This window comes from Chlamydotis macqueenii, chromosome 1, assembly GCF_036417535.1.
Source record: "Chlamydotis macqueenii isolate bChlMac1 chromosome 1, bChlMac1.mat, whole genome shotgun sequence".
In the NCBI taxonomy this organism is placed as follows: Eukaryota; Metazoa; Chordata; class Aves; order Otidiformes; family Otididae; genus Chlamydotis; species Chlamydotis macqueenii.
Window position 1 is genome coordinate 143970479 of NC_141556.1, and position 22437 is coordinate 143992915.

Consider the following 22437-nt stretch of genomic DNA (forward strand, 5'->3'; position numbering starts at 1 on the left):
CTAATGACTCTTTTCAATCTCCAAAATTGGGGTGAGTGGCATAGGAGTGTATTATAAGACTACACAAGGCCAGAAGTATAATTACATGTGACAGCTTGTCAGTACATAGCTTGCATTAAGGAAAATTGTGTCGAAATAATCCCTTCTCACCATTGTGTAGGAAAGCCTTCCCTCATCTGGGAAGTGATCAATGATCTTCTTTCAATAGTGCTTCCTTTTCTCGTATTATCCTTCCCTTCAGCTAGTCTGAAAGGGAATTTTCATACTTAAACATATATTCCCTCGAACCTTTGAGACTACAACATCATATGCCTGCAATGCTTGAAGAATAACTTTCTCTAAAGATGGTCACATTATCCAGCTGTTTCTCAGACCTATCCTTCTGTCCATGTTTCTGTCATCCAAAAGTCCCATATTGCATCTTTAGGAGAGTCTGTTCAGATATAAATTTAAAGCACTATGTGACCACTTCCTTAGTTTTTGAGAATTCTTGGAATTGCCTCAGAGACTACAAAAAAAAAAAGTGTGAACTCCACTTTATTTGTCATAAATTCAGTTAGCATCATAGCTGGTTAAACTAAAAGCCCACCACGAATGCCAAAGAAATGCTGGCATTTAAAAGCCAAGCTTGCAGAATATGCTAAAGTATTACAAATGCAGCTATGCTTAAAATGTTGCTGATAAATTGCTTCCCTATAGCGGATTCATTTTTCAGTATTCCCCGCAGCATTTGGGGATAATACCTCTTAACCCATAGAGAAGCTGGGGTTTTGGAATTTGGACCACTACCAATACCAGCTACTGCAGCCTATTTCAAATTTGCAGCTTGCTGGCCGTCACCAACAGCTAAACTGTTTTGGCAGCACCTGCTCCTGAAATGCGTTTTCTCCTTCAGACTATCTGCAGTTTTTGCATGCTCTCTCTTGGAAACAGCAGCTGTACCTTTTCAGTGCAAATTCTCAGTCCTTCAAAGGGTAGGCTTTTTAGACCTGCCCCATCACTGTGGGCCTACTGGGTAGTCATGAAGATCTGGGCTGACCCGAGTCCTCATCCCATCCCTGCTCCCTCGCTGAGTGCTGTGGGATAGGCCCTAGTTGGGGAGGTCATGGCCCTGCCAGACCCATGGCCACCCTCTGCTCCTGGCTCCCTCCCCTAGGGCAGCTGGACTTTGTGGTGCCCTGACATATGAACAGAAAATATGTGGAGAACAGCTTAGTCCTCTTAGGTAGAGTCAGAGGAGCTTCAGGGCAGCTTAAGGATTAGGTACTTTCTTTTAGCTTCATCCTCTGCAGTGAGGTCCTGGTCTGCCCCGATGTCTTCTTTATGGAGACTTCCACTGACAGAGGCAGGCAAAGACTCTTAAGGAAAAGGAGTTACCAAGTCCTGGAGGTATCTGAAAATTTCATTTTTCAAGGAAGTACAATAACCCTACAAAGTCTGATGTGATTTTTAAAAAAGAAACACAGGAAGCACTCTATTTTCCAAGACATTTCTGAATTTAAAATTGCTCTACTTCTTAAAATAGCAGAATATTACGTGAATGAAGGAGTGGAGACAACTATCACTTGGTCTTGCAGGACATGTTCACTCTCCAAATCCAGCAGAAGTGAATGAAGTAAACACATTGCCCTGTATAAGGAACCATTTCCATCCTGGAAAAGCTCAGCACATATTTCACTACATCTTTCTTAAGCATTTTCTCTGTTTGCCTGGGGTCTTGGTATTGACGTGTGGAAAACGGACTCCACAATCTGTAAGATTGTAAAGTAGGTATGTTTATTCAGCGCTGGGCAGCACAGGGGGTAGTCCCACCAAAACCGTGCATGGCTGACGTGGGAACTCACTTTAAATTTATATAACCAAATGTTACATATACATAATTTTTCACAATACGCCTATACGTATGCATGACCTATCCCTGCTTCGTATTAAAATTAGTCCCGAGGGGTCATTTTCATAAACTCCTCCCATCTGGGCTTGAGCAGTGCCTCCTGGTGGTGGTCGTCGGGGGTCGTGGGGATGAAGGTAGGTGACTCCTCTTCGTCACCGCTAGTAACCTTTTGTTCTTGTGCAAACTCAGTTATCCCTTGGCTTTCATTCAAGCTGCAGGGTCGGTTTTAGCTGGTTCTTGCAGCGACCCCCCTAGTCCTTACCAGGAACTGTCTTTCGTGAAGAATTGCAAGACTTTCTGCTTCAGATAGTTCGCACAATGGTTAGCAAATTATTAAGCAAGTAGTTAGAAAAACATTAAACACTATTTATCAACTTGATTCCTTAGGATGCACAGCAATAATTAATCAATGCCATATCTACTAAAATTTCTTTAACTCCTTCTCTCAGTATAGCAGACGCTTCTCAATGAGACCTGCCAGTTGGCTGTGCCTCTTGCAGTATCCTCCTGTCAGGTAGTGCCAGTGCTGCAGTCCTCTGGGGAATCCTGTACAGTCCTGACTAACAGAAAGTGAGGAAAGTCAAAGAGAAAATGAATCTGTATTAAGTAATGCTTTCATTGCTAAATTTTTCTGACATCTTAATGGTGCATGCTTTTAAAGGGTCTAGAGGTTATTTGCTGATTTAGTTGAAGCTACATAAAGCAGTCATCAAAAAACGTCTGGAGCCTGTTTAGAGATGTGAGCTCTGGAGTCTTTGATCTTTCCCTTGACTCTTAGTGGATCAGTTGACCATACTTCATTGGTGATGGGTAGTCATAACAGTTCCCCCATGACGTGCTACCACTGAAGAGGAAACATGATGGAGGGTCGTGTCTCTGTGCGGGCACGTATGTATTGCAATGTTGATAGATGTGCGTATGCAGCTGCTTAGCACACAGTGAATGTTTAAAGGCTGAATGCTATGATGTGGGTCAGCATAGTCTGTACCATGTAACCCTTGTCTAAAAGTGGACTTTATCAGAAACTGACAAATACCAAATCTGGTGGAAGAATGTGTTTCATGTGCGGTCAAAAACTGGTGTTTTTTTTTTTAAAAAAAAACTCTCTGTTTTTCAATATATTTCTGCATGGTGCTTGTTTACAGTGATGATAAGAGTAATTAGTTCAGTACATATAATTTGTATAAATGTTCTCTATTCAGGAAGGATGATGCTTCAGAAATTAGGCTTTAGCCTATAAGAATGTAGAAATGATAAATTAAAGTCTTACAGGTGTTACTACTCTCCTGCATGATTAATTATCTCTCATATTGTTACTCTGGCCACCTTCTCCTTTAAGAAACTTTGCTTAATTTTTTTTTGTATTTGTTATAATGTCTGGGCTTGGTAGTATTCCTGGACTTTTGTTTCAGAGGCAACCTCAAACTCATAATGGTTTTAGTGATTACTAATTCAAGGGAGCATGCTAACTTTTTTTTTACTGAAGAGATTTTGCTTTAAATTTTTTATACTTTGAAATTTCCAGTGAGTTATGTCAAAACTGTTGATGTTCTTGCATAATACATACACTTCCACATGCACCTTTTCTTCAATTCTGACCAAATCCTTTCCGTAGAAGTGAGAATGATTGCTTTCTGTTGTCATAGAAATAGCTTTTTTACTGAGAGTTGTGTGCTTGACATAGCACATGGAAGATGAAGCATTATATTAGCCAATGTCTACAATGTACACTTTTTATTATAGGTAGTGAAAACTTAACGCGTTTTGTGGCATGATTAATCTTTTCAATGTAAGGCTAAATAATAGGTTCCAGCAAAACCTAGTGATTATTTTAAGTGTTTGCCAGCTAAGGAGGATGAGTATGGTCTTTTCCTTTCTCAGGTTCCTGTAGGATGCTTACTTCGTTCGGTGTCCTCTGCTGTAGTGTATTTGGGATTGAAAGGTTACTTATTGCTGAACAACACTGAACAACAGTTCCTACCATAAAGTCTTCCTTTTCCCTTTGTTTAAAGTGGTATGCGTAAACACATTCAGAAATGCCTGAAAATGTGGTCAGAGGGCAGGTTTGCTGCTCAACGGCAGGAATCGAGTTCTCTTTCTGGACTTAATCCAAAGTCCCCTGAAGACTTTGGAAGTTATCACCTGCTGGTAATGGGAAACAGCAGTGTGTTGAAGGTGGAACCTGCAGCACTCTTCAGACACCAACTCTAATATCTGAAGAGTCATCAGCCCATCAGTGGGAGCAACTGGAGTCTCCCACATCTTCTGCTCTCCCTGCAACTCTCCACATGGCCAGGAGGGCAGGAGGAGCCTGCTCCTCCTTAAAATGCCCAAATAAGTATAGGAGATTGAAGGTCGTATCTCTACTGTACGGCTGGAGAGAAGTACAAATTGCCACCAAATAGTGCGAACCTTGCTCATCTGTGGGAGCAGCGACACAGCCACAGGTTGTGGGCGCTTCTGCAATAAACGCCCAGGTCTTGCATTTGGACTCTCATATTTTTTAATGCTGTGGGTGAAATCCTTCTCCAGCTGCTGTCAGGCAACCGGAGCTTCATCTGTGGATACCTCCACGACTTGGCAGAACCTGCTGTATCATCTGGGGTGTGGACAGCCCTGCTATGATGCTGGTTCCTCTTCTAGGTTACTATGGAGACAGTCAGAAATTGTAATTGTTTGAAAGATTAGCGATGGGAAAGTATGACTTTGACTGCAAGTAACCAGCTCAGAAAACACACCGCTTCCTCAGAAGAAGCCTATACTCCCACAGAGAGAGCCAAAATCTGTATATATGACTGTCACAGCAGTAGCCAAGTGGTTAAGAACACAATCTTCTGTTTGAAAGATTTCTCTTGATTAAAAAAACATGCCCAACTGTAGCAAATGTGAGAATGAATGTGGCCACAGCTGCGGTTCTACAGGAGGCAGGACACACTCTTCTTTTTCTGATGTCAGTTCTACATGGATATTTCCATGTGAGTGGTGCTTTGTAAGTCTTTCAAGAAGTCCTTGTCAAACATTTTTTTTTCCATAGCTTTTGGTTTTAATTTTCTCCCGTCACTTTTGAATGAAATGGAAATGAGAATATTATTTTTTTTTGTGTGAAGATTGAGGTGTATATCTACATATAAATGTATACATTTGTAAATGCAATTATTTCATGTCTCCTCTATGTGAAATGCTAGTGATTTTTGAGTCTGAACTATGAGAGAACAGTGGACACAATTGGTGTCCAGCTTACCAGCTCCTCACCTGCACATAGTATAAATCCAAAGGAGTCTTCTTATCCTATGAGTGGATCTATCCACAATGGGCTAATGAGCTGACCTGGTGATTAGCTCCTTGGTAATGCTGCTGAGTTGCTCAGTAGAGAGAGATTGCACTCCATTCTAGCATGTTTCTAACAAAAGTTTCTAGCTCTTTTCATTGCGAAGGAACAGTCAAAGTGTAAAACAATCCTAGGTTTTGAAATGTGTAACACTGATTTCTTTCTCTTATATACACAGTGTCATAATTGCCAGTCACTTGCAGGGCTGAGGACCTCCAAGAATGATACTGAGAGGGTTTTTGAATACTTGAGACTTCCTCCCCTGAAGACTGGGGTCTTTGAGCCTTCCTAGGTTTTGCTTGCAGATGATCTCTGTTATCATTTGATGAAGTGTATCACCAAATCACACCAAAGTATCTCTGCAGAAGTATGAGAGGCACAGAGGGGCTTGCATTAGGGTCTCCATTCAGGGATTTTTATGAATTTTCATTTTTATAATGCTATTTTTTAATTATATTTTTTCAACTTTTCTTTCTAGAGCTTTCAGCCTTCAGTATTCTTTTATGCCCTAATTAGCTTTATTGTTTATATTACTCTCATTCTCTAATTAGAGTAATCACATCATGGGGGAGTTGAGGCTCTTCTGCTTTTTCTCTAATTATTTTTGTTTTGTCAAGCCTGGCTGTTTCCTGCTGCTTATTCTTGTCCATGTGTTTTTACTCTCTGCAAATTGATGTTGTCATGTACTAATTGTTTTCACTTTATCTGAAGACCTTCTCTATTTTTACTGTATTGGCCGTTCTTGGCAATCTGTGAAGGTCATTTTAAAAGCGGCAAGACCTGTACCAGCAAGTGGGGATAACAAATGTGTAAGAAAAAAGTAAAGGTGATGTGCTTAAGTAGGCTTCTGGATCCTTCACCTTAGGTTCTGTCATTTAAAGCTTTATCCTCTCTTTCTGGTTGCCATTGCTGCGATTTCTTTGCCCTTCAGCACTCTTTGCATACTGGTAACTCACAGTAGTGGTGAAGACCTGCTGAGGTGGGGGATTGTCAGTAGGTATACGTATGCCTATGTAACACAAATTAGTGCTGGTAACGACCTCTGAAAATTAGAAGAAAATTGAAGTTTTTTGTGGAAAGTTTTCTGGTTATTAATCTCAGATTCTGCACATGTCCTAGGAGGAAAAGAAGAAAAGTAAGTGTGGAAAGGTTAATAGCGTGCGCAATGCCAGGTTAGATCAGAACAGTACACAGTATATAGTATTTGGAGCCCTTTATTGTGGAAAAAGTGGCATCATTTTGTTTAAAAACAGAAACAGCTGATTGGTCTTTGTGTGAGTTAGATTTCTGAATTTACAAGTTCAAGGTCCACCTTCAAAATATTTATTAAAATTATCACCTTTGTGTGCAAACTTTGAATGTCATGGGATGTTGGGATTAGCCAGGAGCATATCAGTAATGCCTGGTAAGCACACATTTAAAGTCCTGAGAATGTTTTTGCTATCCTTATGGATTCCATTTTGTAAAAGCTCTAGGTAATCTTTTACATCGAAGGCCATGATAAGATTAGAAAAGCACTTGCTTCAAAATACCAGAGTTTCTCCACTTAAAATTTATGTGAATGATAGTCTCCTATTTAAAAAGGAAGCACTTTGATAGCTTCAGAGTATGCAATCATCTCTTCACAGATGAAGTGTCAGTGCAATACAGCACCTGAATTGTAATCGCCCAACATTTGACCTGAGGTGCTGGATAATTCAGTCTCTCTAACTCATTCATTCTCTTCTATTGAGACTGCAAATATGATGCTTACAGTAGTGTTTGAATGAGCGTTGTGGCCACTCAAGGCTAAAATAACCACATCCAGTTGCTCCACAGCTAGCATGGCTTCTGAATAATAACACTACTAAACAAACAAGCTGAAGCATTAACTAAATGTTTTAATGCGTATCTCTACAAATTGGAAGAAATTCCACTGTCTTCCACTGTGTTATAAAGTTAAATACACAGATCCTTCTTTTTGGAGTGGCCTTATATTTAGAAGATTGCATTACCAGTCTTCTTTGTTGTCTGTGATTTTATAATTTCTTTGCCTTCAGAGTCCAGCAATAGCAGAAGACATTTTAGGTTTCAAGTGTCTCTGGTAGTAATGAGATCTGCACACTGGCTGTATGTCTAGCAGATTTCTTCAGGACTTTCTGGTGGTGCATGGCTGCAGTTTTGAATGGAATACATCTGAGTGTGTCTTAGTGACGGTGGTTTTGATGGGAAATCTCTCTGGAAGAGCCAAGTTTAGCAAAGTGCTCTAAAATGGCTCAATTATTTAATCTCTCCCAGAAGCCTGCCCCAAAGCTAGACCCCTGTGATTGTGCTTGATTCTCTTCAGCTGTTTCTTAAGCTTTGGGATTTATGTTTTAGCAAAAGGCTTCTTAACAATGCTAAACTGCAATATGGCAAGAAGTAGCTTATTCTCAGTTAATTATCTGCATCACCAGGACTGAGACTTAACAAACACTCTTTGGAAGGGATTGTGCTGCAGGAGTGAAGTACTTGTACTTCAGATAAAGCTTTCTTCCCTAATATGAAATATGCTGAGGTTGTTGTAGAGATTAGTAGACTTCTGGTGATTCATCTCTCAAATGAAATTTACAGGAAAAAATTGTCCTAATATTGTATGCTTTATGAAGTATTTTAATAAGAACTTGTATGAATTTATGTAATTATTTACCTTAAGGATTTTGCCTCACTAATATTACAGTACAGTTGTTCCACTGTAAATTTAGGTGTCTAAAATAGAAGCGTGTGAGTTATGTGTCTATTGCTCTTCTGGCATTCAGAAAGAATTCAATTAACTATTTTAGAGACTGCTTTTAGAATAAGAAAAATTTATCTTATTTTATGCAGTAGAGTCCCCCATGAAGTAACTACCATGAATAGCTCAAACTTAATGAAAACCTTAACTTAGGTGAACACTGTTCTTAAAGAATATTTAACTAGTTAGATGCATGTGTAGGAAAATACTCTGTAGAACTGTAGTGAATCACTGTACTGCAGACTTACTGTTCTTTACTTTTCTCTCTGAAGATATCACTTCAATTTTTCCAAATTATTCAGCTCAAGGTCAAAAAACACTCGCTTTACAGAAAAGACACCACTACTGAAGGTTTCCTCAGAGGAAAATGGGTGAGTTACTTCATTTTACTCAAAATATATTTTTTTCTAAGCTCTCTTCATTTAATTGTGCATGGTTCTTTACTATATCCTGAAACTAAACCTGCTGGGAAATAAAGTGAATGGCAGGTGTTGTGAGCAGAGAATTACTCTAGAGGACCTTGGGTGGAAAGAAGCAGCTGCAAATGGGGAAGGGAAGGAGGTAAAGTCTGAGGTCAGGGTGATTAAAGAGCCTTAAGGATAGGCAACTGCGGGTCGTATGCTCTTATTTCCTCCATGTGATGTTACATCAGGTGCACTGAAAGACACTGCAGAGCTATAGAAAGGGTCCTTATAGGGCGGGGGTTTACGCACCAAATCCTGAGGTACAGCTTCGTGGTGCATCAGAGACCTGGTTCTCCCAGGTGCACCTAAATGATCGTGGGATCCTTGTTCTTGTTCCTTAGTCTACCCAACTATGTTACCGAGGGGAGCTCAGTGTGTTCTGAATAAATCTCTTTCTATGAATTTTTCCATTAAAATCTCTCACAGTAAACCTAAAGATATACAAGGTCGGTTGCACCTACTACCTGTTAAAATAAACCAGCATTTTGTTTTGTTATGCTTACTGAAAATGTGTGACAGGTTGCAGTGCCTCGCTCTTCGGAATCCAGATTTTACCACAGATGATGATTCATGGGACAACAGCTCTGCAGAATTTGAGAGAAGGAGGTTTCAACTGGGAAATGAAATGACAAGTTTGTCCAGATTTGCTTCTTCTGAGAAATATGAGATCTTGGACAACCTTCATGTCAAGTTCAATTTATCAAAGATGAGGTCTGAATTCAAACCTTAATTTATTTCTTTTTCCATTATTGTTATTATTTTATTTCTGCAGGGATTAGTTTTTAAGTATAGATGTCTAGAAAACAATTTTTTTAATGATCAATAGCTCCTTTTTCTTACAAGCATCAATCGTAGAACCTATTCTAAATTTGTAATTAAATATGCTCTCTATTGCATTTAACATTTCTTTGAAATTATTTCTTAAAAGCCCCTTGGTTGATTTCACAGCTTTCTTCTTCAGTGTTTTGTTGCTTATATGAAATATTTCACTTTAATTAAAATATGTGTCTAATATAGTCTTTCTTTAGTTGTTACAGTAGCTTTTCACATACATGCAATGCAAAATTTGAGCATTTTTCTGTCTTTAAGTACATTAATATATTTAATTCTTTAAGTAAAAATAGTCTTTTACCTCATTTAAGCATGGAAGAAATGAAATCTGTTAATATATTAAAAGATACCAATGTGATAAGAGCTTAAGTTCAAATTTTCTTGGGAATTTTTTGCCTGTGATTTAACTAGCAAAACCTTTAGTCTTGGATATGAATTCTTTCTGCCCCATCCAGAGTTTCAAGATATTTTACTGGTATGGTTTGGCCTCTACAAATAGCTCAGCGAATTTGCGTGGAGCCCAGCACTCCATGTCCACATCTCCGTGTTGATCCACGGAGCCTTTCCAATGAAATGTTCATGCACCTTTTCCCAGTCTGTATGTTGTCTCAGCTCATCACTTCATAATTGTTTTTCTCCTTGTTCATGCATACAGTTATTGTGTGGAGTGCCACTCTCCTGCGCTGCTGCTGAACAAACGGAGCAGGAGAATTTCAATGGCTGTAATTAGTGCAATATGAACAGATGTGAAGAAGTTTGGCAGGCGTCTTTCTTCACGCTGGCTGTAGCTTTCCCTGGTATTTGACGGAACAAAGGCATCAAGAGGGAGTGTAGAATCCATTGTTTCCAGTACAGAGTAGGTTTATAATCCTGCGAGTAGCACATTTCTCTGGCAGACCTTCCCATGAAATATTTTCACTGCTATATCGTGAGTTGCACATATGGGGCCAGCTCCTTGGCTGCTGTAAATCAGCATAAATCCACCGAGACAATAAATGGACCTAGACTGCCCGACAGCACATGCAGATCAGACTGAAAATCATTTGGTTTAGAACAGGGAGTGAAATCCTTCATAGATTTATACTTCATGCATTTCCAACTGAAGTCAAATAGGACTGCACCAGAGGTGTATATCAGCGCAGGATTTGGCACAGGGTTTGTACTTGCGTCTCTGTGCCAGATTAGCGCTGTAGGAAGAGACAGATTGCAAACCACGGGCGAGTCAAAGGCTAATCACTTCTCGACTGTAAGCTGTTAAAAGCACTGCTTCCTTAATACAAAATGCCATGAAAACAAACAGATGGGAGGAAAAGAGCCTTCTGAATTCAGCATTTCATAAAATAATAATTTCTAAAAGCTTTTTTATTACATCTTGCCAGCTCCTTTAAATGAGTTTCTGTTATTTACAGACAAGTGGTTACAAATTTATTAAGGCTTAATTAGTGTTTTTTGATTTCTCTTATGTCTTAAAATCAAGTTATTGCTGTTTCTTGTTTCAACAATAATTTGAATTATTATTATTATTATTATTATAAATGATAATTTTGAAGTGCAAACAGAAAATATCAAGTACATTAAACCTAAACCAGTCTGGACTTGTCTTTAGCAATTCATAAAGTAGTAAATTCTCAAAAATACCAAAATAGAACTGTAATGTAGAGATGAAGAGAATAGACAAGCAGGATAGACTAAGCTAGTACTAGGTATTTTCCATAAATCACACAGTACCAAAAGAAGTTATCAGTTATGAGGCACTGATAATAGCTTTTGTAGCCGATCCTCTCTTTTCAAGCCTTTATTATCCTCTTACCCATCTCTGCCACCTTGTTTTTTCAGTAGAGCAGGGCTACTTGGCATTTCTGGAAGACGACACCTAGCTGGCTTCCCCTTTTCCTCTGCCTTCTCTAGATTTTTATGCTGTACAAAGTTTGTGTAAAGCTGCTACCACTTGTATTTCATTGGATATTGTAGCCTCTGTAGCAACATATTTTTATTAGCTGCTAGTTTTTTTTCTACCTGTTTGGAGAATTCTAAAGAGGAAGGGATCTTTAGAAAACAATGTTTTTAAAAAATGGGTCTCCAGTCACTCATGTTGCTTTCAGTCAACGAACTTGATTTAGGGTCTTATTTCCACTGTGATTAAAAATTATTTCTGACTCTCTTTAGACTACTCTGCTTTAATACTTTGTTCTATAGTGTCTGTCAATGCAGATATTTATTGCACTGTTCCCTTCTCAACTAATTATCCTAGTAACTTGAAGTGTTTTCCTTCTTGCTTGTCATGAGGTTTAAATCAAACCTTATGTTTGTCATTCTGTCAGAAAAGACTGTTTTCTTTCAAAAAAATGAGATGAGAACATCAATGCCTCCAATTAATGAAAAAATGTAATAAGGGCAAATTGCCAGAAAGAGTTCTGTAAATTAAGACATCTGTGTAACATACTGATAGGCAGCAAAAAAATAATTAGTGAAGAGTTGCATTTTATGGTAAGATTTAAAAAATGGTACTTAAGAAGTGCCAAAAGATTTCTTACTCAAGAGCATGTGTTTTCAACATCTGCATTTTAATTTAGGATTATTCTTGCTTAACCCACTCAGTAGTAACCTCTGGTGCTTCAGAAAATTTAATGGCATCAGATCTCCAGAAATGAGCATTCCTTCAAAGGATGGAGGTGTGCTATGGAAAAAAAATCTAGTTTTGCTTGTTGGTCTACCTAGAGATACCCATTAAGTATATTCGGTTTAAAGAGACACTATTAAAACTGGGAGATTCTGAAAGCTTGTTCTCATCTTCAAACTGTCTTTTCCCAACACTTTTCAGGATGTATACTAGAAGTCCAGTTTTGAGGAAGTAATTTGTGACACCACACCTCTATGCAACAAGGTGTGCTTTCTGCTTGGCCCTGCCACCTCCCTGCAGTGGCAATGCTCCTTTGCTTCCCTGGAAGAGACCAGGGTGAGCTGATGGGGCTTTAGGTCTGTCAGGTGCCAGTAGCAGCAGCAGAGAAAATGTTTCAGGTCCCAGCACTAGCTCATGTTGTAGCCTGAGGAGTAAAACCTTCCAGTGCAAGGAGACCCAGCTGGAAGCAGATCTGAGGCAGAAGGCCCTTATAGTCATTGAAGCTTCCCAAGCGCCTGCTGACCCCACATAGCTGTGTCCATACTCTGACATGGAGTATTATAACCCATAAGTGCTTACCATGATGCTCTTGAAATGTCAGAGCTGTTAACAGAACAGAAAAAATTTGTTTTAAACTAGCCATATAGTAAATACATGTTTCTTATGTTTCAGATGCTGTCTAAAATTCCTAAAAGTTTCAGGCCTTTTTATCTTTGTAGTTGTCTGCTCTGTAAGTATTGAATTTGCAACCCTTCCTCCTCACCCTTCCCCCTGCCCACACCACCCAGTTCCTTAGAATTAGTTCAAAATGAGGTATGATATTTGGTCTTAGCTAATAAATAAATGTCTCAAGGGTGGGGGCAAGATGGCAAAAAAATGAAAATACTGTACAGGACCTTATGCCTAATCAGACCACTGTTTGGTGCACCAACTACCACCCTGGACAATGTGGTAGGGCAGGCAGTTTTGTTTGAGGAGGCAGCTTAAACTCAAATTTGTATGTCCTTTACAGTTGCTTGTTGAATTTAGGATGAGTCTTTAGATACTGGCTAACACCTGAGGAATGTTCATAGGAAAAGCTGTGCCAGTGAGGATGCACCAGCAGTCTCAGTGCTCCACAGTGTGAAAGGCAGAAGGCCACAGGCAGGTAGGCAGCTCCCTACCAGGGCTGCCTGAGTGCTGCCCTTGTGCTCCTCTCCCCTACCAAAGTCTTCAAAGTCTCCTCCCCTACCAAAGTCTTAGACTACAAGCCTGAAGAAATGTTTTAAAAAGTTGGAGCCAAAATCTGCTGTGAGGAACTCTTTTTTTTTTCTTTTTTTTTTTTCTTTTTTTTTTTTTTCTAGCAGGGCTTCTGTATCTGAGATAAAATAGATGACAGTCGGTATTTTCTCAGATGTGGGTGTTGCTATCCAGATAGATCCTTAAGACTGCATCTTTGTCCTAAGAGATGCTTCAACAAAATACATCAAATATGTAACTTCAGCAGTAAGTTTATGGAAGGAATATTACTCGTTCCTCTTAAGTATCCCAGGGCTGCTTTTCAGCTGTAGTGGAAACATTCCTGAAAATACTAAAAGTAATCTTACAATTTTAGGTACAGTTTGAAAGAGTCTTATTTAAGTACATGAGATAGGTTTAGCAGGTATCTTTCAATTTTTGTATTATTAATGCATGTTTGGTTTTTATTCTTGCCCTAGATTTTGTTTGGCATTTATCCAGATCAAAGTGTGTCCTGGCAGATGTTGGCTGTATCTCCTCTGGAAAGCTTCTGTATCCTTCTTTCATTGAAAAAAAGCCAGAACTGGTTGAACGGGTTGGTGTTTTCTGTCTTCTACCCTGAAACGACTGCGTGTCCTCAGGCCTGGGCTGTATGTATACATGCCCTTTGCTGCAGGCCACAGTCCTGCTCCCTGTCCAAGTCATACTGAATGGCACCCCTCTAGGGCGCCTTGTGGTGTCCATCCAGTCCTTGTGTCCAGTGTCTGCATGAAGCCAAGAGTGGAAGCAGGTTGCAGAGCCAGTGGGATCAAGGCCCACCAAATAGCTGGGACCATGGCTAGGACATGCACCTGGCTGCAACAACTGCACCTCAGGCCAGTTGTATACTGTCATCTGTAACATATCTGTAGTGTATACCTAGATGATGTATACATGCCACTCAATGAACTCCTTCAAAATCAGGGAATGAGATGATTCACTGATGTTTCCAGAATAGCTTAGCCCAGCCATATGTAAGGATTCATGGATCTGTAGATATTTTTTTAGTGGAAGTGCAGATTCCTTTACAAATTTTCCATAGAAAATTGCTCAATAGGGAATTTAAGCCCACAGCTTGCCAAGAAATGTTCGGAAGAATAAGTAACAGAATAACCCAAAATAAAAATGATTCATTGCTGGTGAATGCCGACCTGAATGTGAAAAGTCTTTGAGAGATGAGCATTCAGTTAGTAAACAAACAAAAACTCTTGCAAATAAATTACATTTCTTGTTCCCACTATATTTCTAACCAGTCTGGTCCGCAATCTGCTTGGATCTTGTTTCACAAGTGTTAAAAGGTGATTCACCTATAGATATATTTCACAAACTCCTAGGAAGTGTCCTTTTTGAAAAGATGCAGTAGGATTTAATTTTTGAAGTGCTGTATTTTTCTATTTAACTGGGCAGTTCCATGGCTTTGAGTAGGGAGAGTCCATTTTAAATAGATTTTATTATTTTCATTCTCACTGTTGCCAATAATGACACAATATAACATAATAATTAGTAGGATAAATGAGGAAGAAAAGCTCAGGGCTTAAGGGTAATTTAAAATTAAAAGTTGAGATTTTTTTTTTTTTTGGAGGAAAGAAAGTGAACATTTAGTAGGGCCAGTGACAATTTCAACTGTGAACTCACATCAGTAACCTGTTCGCATAAATATTTTTGTCCTCCTTGAAACTGCTGTTGAAATCTCCTGTATACGTGTGGTGTTGAACAGCACCAGGGCTGTCATGGCTCAGTCTGCCAAAGGAGGGTGTATTTCCATGCTCCTGCCAAAGTCAGTCTTTGAGTTCAAGTTTCAGTCAACTGTCACAGCATAACTTGAAGATTTACTCTTTTTCCACAGATTTTTGGGTTGGGACCATAGCTGCTGCACTGTACATATTGACTCTGCAACCAGTTATTCCTTTTGCTTGTTTCAGGGAATTGCTGGTGGGACTGGGATTTGAGTGCAAACAAGTGTTCACATATTTCACATTTTACCTATCATGTCAGGACACTTTGAGCCAAATAGCTGTCAGACACTCAGGAATGTAGCATTTCCCTTTCTTACTTGGCAAACCTGAAGCTGAAGCTTCTTAGTTTGTGTCATGTGTGTTGAAAACTGGCTGTTCTATCCCTGCGTTTTTGCCTGCAGTCACTAAGTTGGGGAAAAATATGTGAGGCAAGCAATCTGGCAAAGCCATGCTTCATTTTCAAGGTGACATAGTAATTCAAGCAGAAAGGTCAAGGAGAAAGAATATGTTTCTAAATTAGGTATGTAAAAAGGCACAAGCAATTCTGAATATCGTCTCGCCAATGGTGCCGGTCTTTATTTGCGCAGAAGTAAGCTCATGTGACTGTCCTCCGCTTCGTTACATAGTGTAGAAAGTATTCACCTTTTTGGCTCTGCTTGGATAATGTTAACCATTGACACAGCAGTGTTGAAGATGTGATTTACGCTGGCTGACAGACTGTGGTATTCCCAGTGGACGTTAGGCGCTACTCTCTGAATGTCTACAAGAATTTCATGGTAGGCTGGCAGGCGTGCTCCAGTAGTCCTTGTCACAAAATCCTTAGAGGTTATTATATGAGACTGCTTTGGGTGGAAAATAAGTCTCTTAGCTCATATGAGGCCAAATTAGACAAATTAACACTCTTTACCTCTTGCTTATGCCTCAAAAGCTGTTCAGAATTGTTGGATGGATACTAACCACTATATACCCTTTCTTTTTTTTTAAATCTTTTCTCTCATTTCTATTTTTTCCAGAAATGCCTGTGCACATCAATGTGTGTGTTATGGATGTGTGCTCATGCATACAATATGTCTGCATACACTAGAAAAATCAAAACAGAGCTTGAAGTATTTTTAAAAAATAAATGAAGTGATCCCCTTTGGACTTCATGTCCTTCGTCATCCTAGTGTCACTTAGATATTTGTGGTTTTTCTGTCATGCCCGTTAGAATCGGACTTGCTCGGAGGCAGGACTTTCTGTCTTGCTGCTGTGAGACCTGCATCTGCTGCTGTGGGGGTGACCTGCTTTTCATATGACATCTCTTTAGCACTTTTCCACTTTTCTGGTTTGCTTATGTTTCTATACCTTTATATCTTCCTTGGATTTACTCTTGCTGTTTTTCTTCTCATCATCTTCTTTTTTTTTTAGCCCACTTTTGTCTCCTTTTGCTTTGCCCATCCCCATGGATACAAACCTGGTATGTAGTACTGAGGTGTGCTGGTTGCAGTTTCTGAAAATAACATCTTGCCTCCTGTGAATTAATAGAAGCTTTTTGAGTCTGTAAGTTTTGTTTTGTTCTTTATTATTGATTTCCCTATTGGCACCAGATACAAATTCAGTTGATTTACTATAGTTTTTCAAAATAGTGATAATATTCTTCCTTTTTGACAACACTTGGGATTTATTGGCTTATAAATTCTAACAGTCAACTCTAATACCGGAAAGAAGTAAGTTTATACTGAAGCCTGACTAGAGGACCCTTTTCCACAGGAAGCAAGATTCAGCACCTCTATTGATGTAATGTGTGAAGCACTTTCAGATCTTTTGCTCAAAGGCTGTATGTTAAGTGGGAAGCATCAATAATTAATAAGATGGTGTGCTTTGGAAAGCGGGTTATTAAAACAGAAGAAGAGAGAGAGAGTCTGAATAATCTCCAGCATTTCTTAGTTCAGTTACATGTACCTATTCTAAGACACAAACATTTTTATTTTCTGTAACTGATTGTCAGAACTTTCTTTTCTAGAACCTGAAAACTGATAATAGTTGGGGAGTGGATTGTGAATTCTTTCTGAGTTTGGCCAAGGATCTTGCGTTTTTATTAATATATTTCAAAGCCGTTCAGTTCTGATCTGGTGGTTTGCTTTAAATGTTTGATATCTCCCCAATAAAATTTTTGAAGCAAGGCTGACATTTTGTGAGGTGTGTATTTGCACAGCACCTAGTGTGAAGGGTTCCTTACTCACTTGCTCTTTACGTGCAAAACAGTTAACGAAAACTCATAATGTCAAGTCATGACTGAACAGGTCTCTGGTCAGTGCAAATCAGACAGAACCAGAGGTATCAAATTGACTAGTCAGTGGCTGTTTTCACTGACTTACTTCCCTCCTCAGTATCTTGGAGAGATTTTATTGCGTCCAGTCCAGGATTAAGATCTCAAATTCAGAAAGCAGATGCATCTCAATATGTTGAAATTTACATCATAGGCTAGATTTCTCATTTCATTTTTATTCAGTGGAACTATTTAGAACAATTCCAGATATGAAAGTTGATGGGCAGGCTCTAGAGCGAGCAGACATAAGATGGGTAAATGTGCTGGCCTTATTATCTAATTCCTTGCTGAAGTTGCATGAATTTGAATGATTGGTGCAACTGTGTTAATAATGAAGCAAGAAATGTCACTAGGAAAACTTATAATCATGCCACGACCATTAGTGTCACAGAAAATCACCCTTCCCACTCCCTAAACCAGAAGTATATATAGAAAGACAGACTGTGAGGCAAAGAATATAGTCAGAGTTTAGCAGACCTTTACCTTCCTTGGAGGTCCTAAAAATGGGTTCTTCTCCCAGGGAGAATACGTTAATGAAACAACCTCTCTAATCCCTTTAGTTCTTTTTCCCTTTGATTCTTTTTTTTTTTTTAATTTAGTAACTCTAGTTCTTTACTGTCAGACACTCCTCCATCATTTTTCCTCTCAGAACACATTTAAAAATCATTTATGTTTGTTGATGCTTTTGGAAACGTACTAAGCATTTTGGCCTGCAGGCAATATTCAGGCTGCTAAGTAGATGGATGTAGACCAGGACCATGTGCAGAGGCAGGCAAAGAAACAGAATCTCAAGGCATCATTGAGAAAATGCTGTAAAAAAAAGAGTTTGTTAAGGACTCACAGAACTTCTAGAACTGATGGAGCACAGAGAGAAAGAATGGATCCTACGTAGACAAAAATGGAACTAGATTGCTGACACTCCAAAAAGGAAAAAAGATTATGGAACATTCTTCAGATGGGGAACCCAATAGGTATAGAAAAGTATGTGGTTCAACCTGGTATATTGTGAAGGGATGATGTGAGAACAACCTCATAAGCTGCAAACAGGGATAGGACATCAAAGAGAAAACCGCAAAGAATGATGCAGAAATAACCCCAGTTCAGGAAAACATGTAAAAATAGATGCTAAGATCCAGGTAAAACGCCTTCTTTAAAATGGTAGTATCCTAGAGAAACTAGCATGGGTGACCTGCTCATAAATCAGGATAAACAATATACAAGCACTTCAGAAAAAATCGATAGACATAGTATTCTCAGGGTACGTTTTACAGTAGGCAGAGTAGGTGATACAAGTAGCTATTAAATAAAGCATAAAGTCAGGCATCTGTATGCAAATATTACAGAGGACCTCTGTAAATCATGGCTTTTCATCTGGCTCTGTACATACTGAATTAATGGCACGATGGAGTGTAGAGCAGGAACTCAGTATTCAGGGATGACTCATCTCAGCTACACCTGAGGTAGTAATCCCAGGCTCTCTCTATTGTTAATAGAGAGAACTCATGCTTCTCATGAGCAATTCTTCTCGTTTTTGTGTGGTGGTCTAAAATGAAGCAATGAATTATGTCTTAAAACTTGTTTTCACTGGTTTTAAGGGAGTAACCAACTCAGATACAGATGCCCACAGTACAGCAGTATAAACTGTGGTGAATGAATACCAATTTACACATTTAGCCACCGCACCACATTCCATCATGTTGTCTACATAAGCTATGAAAAAGTAAAATGACATGAGGTGACTCTTGCACACTGTTCAACACCTTCTAGGAGCAGTTAGTCAGAAAACTGAGATAAGAAAAAATGGCTCTTGGTTTAGCTCTGAGCAGGGGACCCAATCTGGTGCCAGATGTAAATACAGACAGCAACTGTGTAATGGTGTACAAAGCATACACAAACCCAAATCCCTTGACAGGATAATTCACAGCAGTAATATAATTTCAAGAATGGAACTACATAAAAATGAGGCAGCTTAGCTGAAGTGAAATAAAAAACATCTCTGGCTGTAAATAATCTCAGGGAGATTTTTTGTTTTAAAGGCACATACTGGAGGCTACAATACAAAAACATTGAGAAAAGACAAGAAGGCCCAGCCTGGTTAAGTTGCAGAATAAAAGGGGATATTAGAAGTAAAAAGATAGTTTTCCCAAAAGTTAGCCACATCTGAATGATTAAAATACAGAGGAAATCACATTCTGGCAATTTAAGGGAAATATAAAACCAAGATAAGGCAGAACAAAAATATTCTGAAGAGCAGCTTAATAAAAAAAAATTGCATTTTGATTCATATAAGCATGGCTGAAGTTTTCTCCTGGTTTATTTTGATTCCACCTGTCATAAAGGCTGTGATCTGCTGCAGTCTAACAATGGAATTATGACAGAGTCTCTAAATATTGTTTGGAGAGAGATAACTCTGATGGGATTTCAGAGCCTCAATGCAGACTAGTGAATGATGTTCAGTTCCACTTGCAATCAAAAGAGAACTTATTACGCGAGGGTTCTTTCTAATGGCTTTATAAATGCACAGAAAGGAATGGAAAAACACCTTAAGTATCCTCATCTTTACAGGAAAAGAAGGAAGGAACCACTCTTCTTGAAAATAAGGTTTCATTTCTCCCCCCGTTAATTTAAACATCCTTTATAATAGCTCCTGAATGTGCCATCTAGGTAGTTACAGGATTTATTTTAAAAGTATTGCTTAAAAGGAAGCTGCCATAAGTATATGCACCTGAAGCTTTTCAAGACATAAATTACTGGCTACACTCCAAACAAAAGGCAGACTATCAAGAGGCATCTGAAATCATTGGGTTAATGACTTCAGGTCAGCAGGCCTTTTAGAAGGTATGATTAATGTCTCCAGTTAAAGGTATAGCTGTAGTCCCAGTTGAGATTAATACTGTGTATTAAGTAGGACACAGAAAAACTGTGATGCCAAGTCACACTTAGAAACTTCAGAACCAGAAGAGAATTGTTGTAATATATATTTACCCTTGCTAAGGGCTGTGTGCATAAATTCTCCTGACTTGAACTGGTGTCCTGACTTGTTGCATCTGAGGTTTTTCTTTAGCCTTTCCTGTGCTATTGTTTTAAGCAAATAGATACTTGGGAGGTTCATTTTTAATGAACACATGTGAATGACACTGATGGTGATTACTCTGCTTGCTGTGACATGCAGGGTGACATTTATGTTACTTCGCTTTGCATTGGCTACTCACCTGCCACTAGATTTGGGGTTCAGCCTGGAGAAGAGGAGGCTCCGGGGAGACCTTAGAGCGGTCTTCTAGTACCTCAAGGGGGCCTACAAGAAAGATGGGGAAAGGCTGTTTAGTAGGGCCTGTTGCAATAGGACGAGGGGTAATGGTTTTAAAATAGAGGGGGGTAGATTTAGATTAGAAATTAGGAAAATTTTTTTTGCGATGAGAGTTATAGAACACTGGAACAGGTTGCCCAGAAAGGTGGTGGATGCCCCATCCCTGGAAACTTTCAAGGCCAGGCTGGATGAGGCTCTGAGCAACCTGACCTAGTCAGGGATGTCCCTGCTCCTTGCAGGGGGGTTGGACTAGATGGCCTTTGAAGGTCCCTTCCAACCCTAACCATTCTATGATTCTATGATTTGCTAGGATCTTTTTTTGGGTTACCACGAGAGACATCTCTTTTCTAGATCCAGTTCACCTGCTGGGGATATGGACAGAAGCAGCAGCTCTTTTTACAATGAATGACCCTTGCACAATGCTACAAGGCTTTCCTCCTTAGAGCCAGACCTGCCATGCTCACTGGGAAGCAGGGCACAGCACTGCCCTGGATCCTCTCTGACCATACTGTGTTTTTTCTCCTGTTAAAATATTTGAGTTCTCTGGGCAACGAAATGTCTTTCTGGGAAACTCCTTCTGGTAGATATATGATATTGTACACTTGTTTTGCAACAGATTCAATTTTGTAGTATGTTCAATTATATGTCAGGTGTTAAGACATTAAGATACTCAAGCATGTGATTAAGTCATATGATTTAAACAGAACATAAACGTGTCAAATCAAATTTCTTCTTTTCCCTTCTTAGGATATTTTTTTTTTCTTGGTGGTGATGCTTTAGCTTTCTGTCTGGTCACAGATAGTGGCAAAATGATTACAATATCTCTCTGTTATAGTAACAAAAGAACTGTGAAGGGCTTACAAGCTTAGGCTTCCCCTCTTCCTCATGGGGACACTTCTTTCTCAACCATGCCAGAAGTGGACTTCTCATAATACTGAGTTTAAATAGTCCTAGGTGTGTTGAGACTAATAAAGCCAGGCTTCCAATGGATTTACTGATCATGGCTGTCTGACTTCTTAATTATATTAGACTAGGAATGTAGTTTGACCACAGATCATGCTAGATCTCTGAAAGAGGAAAAAAGGAAAATTAGAAGAGGGGGCTGAAGGAGAAAGAGACCATGAATACTCCAAGTAAGAGGAGCTTGAAAATATGTCTTTCAGATGTTTGAAAACTTATGAGTACAACTTTGAACAAAAAGCTAGTTCTCTTGCATGAATAGGATGTTGATTCTGATTTAGTTTTCCCCATGGTTGAAGCTTCCACAGTGTTTTCCCCAGTACAAATTTTGTGATGTTTAAAGTGCTGAGTTGATACAGCCTTTCATCTAGTACAGGCACTTAAAGAGCCTTACTTCTCTGTCTATCTGTCTATCTCCGTACGCTATTTTGGAGATTGGGTACATCTACAGCGTCAGCTGAAATGATCTCAAAAGTTGCTAGGAAAGGACAGATGTGTTCATTCTAAAGCCACAATTTCTTTTTCCTTAGGAAACATCTAATTTGTTCTTTTCATAGTTTCTTAAGCATTTTAGGTGAAGAATGTGTTTTCAATATAAGGTGTGGTGGTTTTTTGTTTTTTTTTTGTTTGTTTGTTTGTCTTTTTTTTTCTCCTGGAATTGGTACAGCCTGTATGCATTTTTGCTGGAAATGTACACCTTAACAACTTCATTAACAGCTATGAATCTGACCGATTTTCGTGATTCTGCTCTGTTAAAGTTAGACATAGGAGGACCATTTTTAGCAGATGTAGTTGATCAGCAAGCAGAAGAATACGTTGTAGTACAAATCAGCCAGGCTGAAGATGCTGGATCAAGAAGGAGACGCCAGCAGCAGGTGATGGTCTTTACATTTGTTTTCACTTTTTCTGAGACGTGTTTTATCACTCATATTTCCATCACCACTGTGTGGTTTAAGTGGTCCTGCTTTCTCCTGCTGTGAAGT

General features: G+C 39.1%; 1 protein-coding gene across 2 annotated transcripts in view; it reads left to right on the forward strand.

Moving 5' to 3' along the window:
- Positions 1–22437, forward strand: part of OCA2 (OCA2 melanosomal transmembrane protein) — a 175915-nt gene that overhangs the window by 14946 nt on the left and 138532 nt on the right. Inside the window, exons 2-6 of one of the 2 annotated variants that reach the window (XM_086740677.1) lie at positions 8244–8342; positions 8955–9146; positions 12559–12616; positions 13584–13656; positions 22172–22335. In XM_086740677.1, the coding sequence (XP_086596803.1) occupies positions 8244–8342; positions 8955–9146; positions 12559–12616; positions 13584–13656; positions 22172–22335 (586 nt within the window). The remainder of the gene's footprint in view (positions 1–8243; positions 8343–8954; positions 9147–12558; positions 12617–13583; positions 13657–22171; positions 22336–22437) is intronic. The other variant, XM_086740684.1, reaches the window with a different exon arrangement.